Source organism: Rhopilema esculentum, chromosome 20, assembly GCF_057945365.1.
Source record: "Rhopilema esculentum isolate cy_ngs chromosome 20, ASM5794536v1, whole genome shotgun sequence".
NCBI classification, from domain to species: Eukaryota; Metazoa; Cnidaria; class Scyphozoa; order Rhizostomeae; family Rhizostomatidae; genus Rhopilema; species Rhopilema esculentum.
Window position 1 is genome coordinate 12,047,510 of NC_142834.1, and position 9,201 is coordinate 12,056,710.

General features: G+C 36.5%; 1 protein-coding gene across 1 annotated transcript; it reads right to left on the reverse strand.

Moving 5' to 3' along the window:
• Window positions 1-870: 870 nt before the first annotated feature.
• On the reverse strand, window positions 871-9,201 carry LOC135687112 (two pore potassium channel protein sup-9). Its single transcript, XM_065203578.2, has 3 exons — window positions 8,423-9,201; window positions 4,728-5,055; window positions 871-2,724 (listed from the first exon to the last, which is right to left on the reverse strand). The coding sequence occupies exons 2-3, from the start codon at window positions 5,011-5,013 to the stop codon at window positions 2,066-2,068; spliced, it is 945 nt and encodes a 314-aa protein (XP_065059650.2). The 5' UTR covers window positions 5,014-5,055; window positions 8,423-9,201; the 3' UTR covers window positions 871-2,065.

Here is a 9,201-nt window from a genome sequence, read left to right on the forward strand (position 1 = left end):
GTTTTCATGGAATAATATAGATAAAATGCTATTTTTTTAAACCGGAGGCCGAATAACCAGGCTACATACATACATGGATAAACTTTTAGCTTTGACGTCAAAGGATTGTTTGCTTAAAAGGAGGTGAATGATGAAACACAATGTACCGTAAATTCATATGGATGAATGTTTACTGTGAAATGCTAAGAATTTAATGCAGTATGACTACAACGCCTATGATATGTCTACTACCATTTGTGCCCAGAAGTGTAAAACACTACTGTATTCCGGTTTGAATCATACTCTGTGTGTTGCTAAGTGTGCAAGGTTCAATGTATCGATAAAGGGGAAACAAAAATGTCATTGCTTTTACGCACAATGAAGACAGTTTGGTTTGCTATCAAAAAGAGTACAGACTTGAACAAAAAAGATGTATTTTAGTTGATAAAAATGAAGATAAATTTAGCCAGAATCAAGACAAATGACATCTTCTATCCTGGGTTGTTCCATTTTTATATATATATATTTGTTCATTGGCTGGTTTCTACTTAGCATACGAGAGAAGTTTTTTGAAAAATGGGAAACATTGTTATAAAAGGGACAAAACAGCCACTTTGTTAAAGCTTCCTAATAGTCCCGTATTCAACAGAACATCAGAGAGATGCTTTCGAAGCCAAAGCCCCATTACCATCTTTAATCTGTCCCTTCTTTATAGCAAACGCTTTTTCGCCCATATATCTACGCAAAGGCTTGCTATCAGTTGGGGTTTCTGTTCTAAGCTCGGGGGTAGCTCAATATGTTTGCAAAATTTTGGTTCACATTTTTCAGATATTTGCAGAATTATGGGTCCAAAATTTTAACCAAAATGACACGTCCCCGTCCCCCCCCCCCTCCCCGAGGCTCTAAGCTTGCCTGCAGTGCTCAGGTTCTATATAAGTTAATCACTTGTCATCTCTTCGGGTTCATTTGGCGCTCACTTGGGGTTCACAAACAGTTCACTGGGCGTTCAGATAGAGTTTAGTTTGCGCGCTCACTTTGCTGTCACTACGAGTTCACTTTGGATTCACTCTGCGTTCACTTGGGATCCACTTAGCGTTCACTTGGGATCCACTTAGCGTTCAATAAGGATTCACTCTGCGTTCAATTGGGGTTCACTTAGCGTTCACTTGGGATTCATTCTGCGTTCACTTGGGATTCACTCTGCGTGCACTTGGGACTCACTTAGCGTTCTCTTCAAGTCCACCTCGTATTTATCTCGTTTGCACAACTTCAGATCAAATCATTGCTCCACCATTCGTTCTTGTAGAGTCACGTAGCACCGTATGGAACGGTTCGATTTCTTCATGAATTCTGACTGTTCAATGATAAAATATTAATATAAATGAAGTTTGGGTTTTGTTTATTTTCAAACCGCGAAATTATTTTGCTGACGACATTACTTGTACTTTTTGCTAATTTTCGTTGTTTCATTTTGTTCATAAAAGCTAGGAGAATCTTTTAAAAGTAAGCTAGATGTTACTGAAAAAGTTGTCATTAGACTTTCGACTCTTCTTTTTTCCTGCACGTCAACTTTCTTGGCCATATCCTCGGTCGTTTTTAAGCTAAAACAAAACAAACCTGTTTCTTCATCTCTCAAAAATGAATAATTATTAGAACCCAAACAATAGCTTGCACGACTTTCATTCAAGGGGGTTATCGGAAGCACGTCTAGTGGCTTCTTCGATAGCCTACGTCGTAGAACCCGCCCCCCTTCCAAACGAAGATGATGATAATTCCCGGTTTTTCTCCGTTGTGCGCTTTTTTGTTTGCCTCAAATTGAGTCGCTCCATAATATAAGGGGAACGACTAAAGAGGAAGGCCTAAGTTTTTCACGAAGAAAAATGGCCTATAGTAATGTTGCTCCTGTAGAAAAAGAGAAAAGCCGACAAGACTGTCTTTACGCAAGCATGTAGACTATACAACAAATAATGTGTTCGTAGTACGCTGGTTTTACTTGGAAGTACTAAAAAGCTGAGGAAAACAATAGTTGCTGAAATCGTTCCATAAGGGGCGACGTGACTCTATCGGACACTTCAACATGTCTCCTCTAACCGTTCGGATGCTCTTCAGGCAAAGCAGCGACTTCATTTTTCCCTTCAACAAAATGAATAAATTTGCCAGGTATGCCGTCAAGTGGTCCCTGGTAATTTATTTCAGTATCAGAGGTTGTTCCCTTTGAGTCCTTGCTTTTGCCTCTGCGTCTGTTAATTGTTTTTCTTGCCTTTTCTATCATAGAAGCACTGTGCTCCTCAATCATATTCGACACTGAACAGAGAAGACTTGATACCAGAGTAAACCCTGCTAAAACCCCCAGTGTCAATGAGACTATATCGAATTCTGAAAAATTGTCTTCGTAGACTGGTATATAATCACCGAAGCCAATTGTTGTAAAAGTGATAATGGCAAAGTATATGCATTCAAAGTAGGTCCACTCATCTCGCTTTAATTTAGCCATTCCTGCTAACAGGAGGATTGCAGCGAGGGTAACAAAAAAGGTGAAAATAGTGACTTTAAGGTGAACAGAATTGACGCGTTGTCTATCTTTATAAACTATGGTATGTATCCATCTGGTAAATGATATTAACGTGACTGTTATTCTCTCTCCTAAAGACTTCAAAGCAAGGCAAGCTATGGGTATGCCAATAATAGCAAATACGAGGCAGAATGCTTGTCCTGCCGTTGTCTTTGGTGTAATGTTGCCGTATCCTGCGAAGATAAAGTAGGCATATTGGTGATTACAAGGACTGTTACATAGAGTACATAGCTGGCTGCAACAGCATAAAAAAACTGGGTAATACGACAGATCCAGGAAGCATTTTATTAAAAGGTACCTGGCACTGTTTTGATGGGAAAAGGTATTTTAACTATATCATGTTTCTCTTTATTTTCAATGCAAAATTTATAGATATAAGGAATCGTAGGTTGAAAGAAGAAATAAACAGCTAAAAATTTTGACATATTTAACAATTTAGTTCGGTCCTGTGCTTAATCGAAAACAGGAAAAATAAATTATCTTTTCAAGAAGCAAGAAGGTTTAGCGAACCAAGAACTAAAATAAAAAGTAATGTGACTTCTAGCGTTTCATTTCTAACGCATGTTTCTCAAATGTCTTAAAAGAGCTTCACATATTGTTTTCAATATTCCATCTATTAGATGTTATTAACTATCTACCTTTTTAGGCCACTGTGCTGGCAACTTTTTACTGCAATTTAGCTTTCTAAACATGTCATTATTGAGTGATAAAGTTGTATTGCTGCTTTAAAGGATGAAAGCCTCCATGAAAGTAAGATGCGACTGTATTAAATAACTTTCATGTCTACAGAGCTCCTGAAAATGTGCCTAAATTACCAAAGAAAGATATCCCTAACGCTTAAATCTGGAGGTTCCTTTTAGTTTATTAACATTCGATTTCCCGCAATGCCTAGTTGTCCGAAAAATAGAGAGCCCTATAATCAAATTTACCGGATTAGATGTGAATGGTCAAAGCCAAAGCACTAGAAAACTCCGATAAACAATATTTCTTGCTATGTCTATCATATTTTGTATGACGCAAAGAACTATTTGTCATTTCTCTTCTGCCTTCATAAATATAAATAAACCGTGCTTTCTTATCAAAATCAACAGTTTCAGTTCAGTTCGGCTACGTTTAATTTAAAATTCGAAATCATACAGTTCAAATTTCATTCAATAAATGGAATTCGCAATCATTAAATTACATCTAAAAATACATGAACTCTAGAAGCAGTTATTGAAGAAATTGTACGCCACCTTCTAACTTTATTCATGTGTAACAGAATATATGTTACATTTACTAAAGAGGACTGGGAGCGGCTCTCTAGATTAATAGGCTGATTAGGGAAAGAACACCACCTTCTACATTTATTCAAGTGTACAGGGTCTTTTTAACATACTAACTAGGGGGCAACTGCCCCTCGAGTCAATTGCCCTTAGATTAGGCTATGCAAGTGTATCGAAATTTATGTCACAGTTTGCGAAGCATAAAACAATTCTTGTAGAAGCTTTATGAACAGAAGGTCTTGGAGATTACTTCTGATACTGTTGGTAAAGACCAGGGGCGTGGTGGAAATTTTTATGGGCCGGGAAAATAAAGATGTAGGGGCACACAATTTTGCTCCTGATTGTTTCTTATTGTCATCACTTATTATGTTGGAAATGAGTGTCGTGGAGACAGCGTTGGGCCTTATTTCACTTGTTTTTCTCATAAATCTGATGTTATAAATGATAAAAGCTTAAAAGTAAGAATAAAGTTTTAAGAGGCCCACATGAAATGTTCTAAGGGGCCTACCCGGAACTTTCTCGTGACCCGATGAGCCACCATGCACCTGGTAAAGAGTAAGGTTGTGAGGCATTTTAAAGAGCTGTAAACAGAGGAAAAAAAGACACTGAACCTGACACGATTGTTGTTCTTTGGTTCAGTACTACAATGATCCATTGCTATATAGCAATGTCTTTTTTGGTAAAAAACATTTTGGTGAAGAAATTAGAGAATTAAGCCAGAGAGGCCCTGTTACTACTTTATATATGCAAAACCACCACTTGAAACAAACTGAACTCTCTTAAAACGGAATTGATGGTAAATTCTATTCTGCTTTTATAAAGATTAGCTTTATGCAGCTTCAAAAAAAATCTTTTTTATTTTCTAATTCTTTCATTATATAGAAATCTTTTCATTTTTGGAAAATACTTACCAACTGTTAGTAGCGTCGACCCTGCAAAAAAAACAGCACTTGAGAAGCTCCAATTGGTTGCAATTGACTGTTTTCCACTTTTCAAGATTAGTTCTTCAAGTTGGTTCATATCAATTTTGCTTATGTTGAATCTGGCCATGAATTTGTCCAACGAGCGGCGATATCGGTCTTGCAACTTTTGCTGATTTTCTTTCTCAACCAACTGGAAGACTGCAGCCCCGACCAGACAGTATGAAATAAACACGCCTAGCCTTATTAGTATTTTTTTCAAACTTGGTTTCTCCATCCTATGTATCTGGTTATATTTGCTTCAGGTCACCAAGGAAACCTGTAAATGTAGTGATGAATATTCATTGCAACTGAGTGCATTTATTGCCTGGTTTTTTAACAATATACAACAAGAATTATTTGCTTCAAACTTTGCGTCATTTCAGAATCTCGTCCTCAAAATGTCTAATGCATCGAAACCGCCTCTGTGTCCGTAATCTTTATTAGTCAATAATTCATAACTAAAATATAACATTAAGCTAGATATGTTATTTTAGAACCAACCGTCTTGAATTATTCATTGGAAAGTTTCCCAGAAATAAAAGGCTAAAAATTCTTTTTAAGTTTAATTTGTTTGACTTATTATTCTTTTTAAAAGGAAACCCAGGGTATAGCATTTTCGTTGATAATATTTCCCTTTTTCTGCTGTCTGTTTGCAAAATAAGGTAAATTAAGTCACTAAATTGCTTAAAAGGCTGCAGCACCACAGACTGATTACAAAATATAGTGTTCATTTTCATTGATAATCCAACACCGCCATTAAGCAAGCAGTAACAGAGCTAGTTCAATGGCGTGTTGCTATCGACTGGTGTGACACCGAGAGTCTAGGGGCACATGTTTCAGTAAATGGACATTCCACTTCCACTTGTAATATCACATCAACATATGGTGCTCCTCAAGGATCAGTTCTTGGCCCTTTGTAGTTCCTTACTTACATTAATGACTTACCAAACTCATCAAAGCTTTTATCTTTCTTTATTTGCTGATGATACCAATATTCACATTTAATCTAATAAATCTATTAAAAGGACCAATAATGATAAATTTCTAGGTATTCTTATTGATGAGCACCTCTCATGGAAATACCATAACTGTGAACTACATAAAAAACTTTCTAGAACAGCTGGACTTTTCTTCAACCTTTGACATTACATTCCCCTTACAAATCTTGCCTGCCACTACCACTCACTTTTCTCTACTTTTCTTAATAATGGTATTATTGTCTGAGGCTTAGCAATTGATTCTTACCTAAAGCCACTATTTCTCATACAAAAAAGTTCTCAGACATATGAACTTGTTACCATCTACTGCTTTACCAAATCCTTTATTTCATTCATTAGAAATATTAAAGCTTGATGGTTTTATTTATTCAAATATCTTAGCATTTGTTTATAAAGCTTCAAATAAACCCTCTCTAACAGGGGCTGCGCCAAGAAATTCAAAACGAGGGGCTCCAGTTGATAACATTACACCAAAAAACCAACTTTTAAAAAACGCACTGAAATTCTTCACGATATTTTATGCCTATGAGTGTCTGGAGCACTCGTTATGCTAGCAGCGGCTCGTTGGAAGGCGGGCGAGAGGTTGTCGGGGGCCTTAGGTATATCGAAAGCAGAGGTTTTCCTTGCGAGCAAAGCGAGCAGAGAGTTTTTGCAACCACGCCCTCTAGGCCAGCTTAAAATACGTTTCAGAATATTCTTTGCGGTCCTTTTTGCAAACATTTTGCTATTGACATTGCAAACATAAGACATGGTTTTTTACGTTTGATTAATTCCAATCTTAAAATGGAATGAGGGTAAGCTGTTTCATGCTTTTTTGTGTTATTTTACTTATAAATATATATATATATATTCTTCTTTTCCTTTTATGGGGGGAGGGGGGGGGGCTCTTTCCTCTCTCGATTAGTTAACCTATTTTGAAAGCTCCTCTTTAGTCAGCCAATGCTATAAAAAATCTGTAGTGTTTTAATGTAATGTGTGGTAGAGTAATGTTATATTATATTTTGTGACTTCGTCTGTTTATTTAGTGTAAATTGTATTTGGTATTGGTTGATGAAATTGAATTTAATTAAATTGAGTCATGCAGCACCACCAAAGAGCGTTAAATTTCCTTCATGTTTTTCTCAGTCTTCAGGGCCCTTGAGCATGCCAAACTTAATGGAGCCAAGCATTAGGTTATCGATAATCCGGCAGGTTCAAAGACGCGATTTTCTGCGATTTTCTGGAAAATATTTTTCAAAGGAAAATTGTTTAAAGTTCTTATTATCTGGACAGTAAATTATTGATAAGGGCCATTTTCTTTCATTTCGAAAAATAGCTAGAGTTAATATTTAGCCAAGTTAAAAGACTTTAAATCTCTAAACACAGTTAATTTTCCTTGTTTTAGTTGATTGATATAATTTGCAGGTGTTGCCTAGCCTTTTGCAGGTGGTCCCCTGCCTTGAAGCTATTGTTCTGAGATTAGCCAGGGTCTTTTTAACATGCTGATTAGGGGGGAAGCTGCCCCTCCAGCCTTGGTAACTTTCAAGACAATAGGCTACTGTCCTTCTCTTTGAATAAGCAATGGCTTGCCCCGCCCTCAATTGCTTGCTCCGTCCCCAGCTGCTGCTCCTTTGCAAAAGCTACGAGCGTAGTAGAAAGCAAGACTGGCCTTTTTTAATCTCAGTGACTCTAAGTGAACAAAACTAGGGGTGGGTGTGGCATTTGAGTGGCACATTTCATACTTCAGATGACGGGATAACTTTGGCCAACTTTGCAAATCAAATGCAAAGAGATTAGGAGTAAGGCGCAGGGAGTGCTTTGTAAAAATTTGATAAGAAATTGAAGTGGCATTGCAGAAATTGGATCCTGATGTTGAAAATATTGCATTCGTATATTGATATCCTGTTGTTAATTAAATCGTAGTCAGAATAAAATTTGTAGTGGTAGCTTCAAGACAGTATTCATGATATAGTAATACTTGATTCGGGGTTGCTTTTGAGTTTACATTTGCCTAAATGAATTTTTTAGAAGTATTACCTTAGACCTGTAAAAACGCAGAGACCTTCCGTACATGTTTCACGTTCTCGGACAACCAACACAACATCCGTTATAATTCATCACTTTTTCTCAAATTTTGTACGGTAGTATCCAACTCGATGTCACAGTTTTCTTCTCAAATAGTCGTCACAGTTTACAATAAAAACTTGTGCCATGCAAAAACTCAAGTGGTGTGCTCCTGCATAAACCTGCAGACTTACGATAAACTGTCAAGGATCTTTATTTTAAATGAATGTATTGACATGTCATGAAGACTGAAAGCTTTAGAATGATTTTAGTATATAGACTCGAAGTAAGGAAATCCAAATTAATATACTATAGTAGACATCCAAGTCTTCATCAACATCGAGTTTACGTCGCCAATTTCAAGGTCTATGTTATCTATCAGTGAGGTCTTATTCAAAAGATATTCATTTGTTCAATCCTGTTAAGAGTCAGTTCACATATTCTGATCGCAACACTGAGTCGGATCACTTTCTTATGGGTATTGATGAGATTCAGTAATTATCTATTGTTCGCATCTCCATTTCATGTCATTATTCTGAAACAGTATAATACTGAGAATACTGTACCTTTTCACGACGTAATTATGAAATAACAGATACGTACGTTAAAATATGTAGCTCTTCGATCAACAGCGTCCATGAAATTGTAAGTTTTTATCTTGATACAGTATGGGTCATGTATTCATTTCAGCTGATCAAAATAAAACCATTTTACGTTTACTCTTTACCATTCGAAACCGTCTTTAAAAACATTGATCATCGTAAAGACGAGTTTCTGTTCTAAATTATGCAATTGCTCTTAATAATTTATGAGAAAATCACAATGGCCAAATAATTTGCCTATTTGCACTCATTTTACAATTAGAATTATATTATGGCCCGTTGTTTTCTCCCATTACTTTGCTGTGAGTTTATTTTAGAGGACTTTATCATCACTAGTACATGCTAGGTGTAAATATATGTGAATAATGTTTATTGGACAATTGAAACTCAGGTTGTCTAGCAAATTACAAACAAATTGTATTGAATTTTTTCCTTGAATGATTATTTACATCAATCACCCGTTTTTTCACACACATTCACTGTTTTGACGCATTTGTCCTGAGGCAATGGCCAATCACATAACATGAAACTTAGGGTTTGGTAGTATGAAAGTGTAGTGGGATCGTGACAATGAGAAAAGAACTTCACTTTTGACTAGGTGCTGAGTCATTCGTCATAAAATAGAGTTTATCATAGATTGCATGGTGACGAGGTTAATAATGAAAAGGAGGACATTCCTGTTTGAAAAATCAAGAGGGGGCAAGCAAAACGTTTCTCCTAGCATAAATTGAAAATAGCTACTTTATGGCATTCAGAAAAGCGGATCGGCACCCTGAGTAG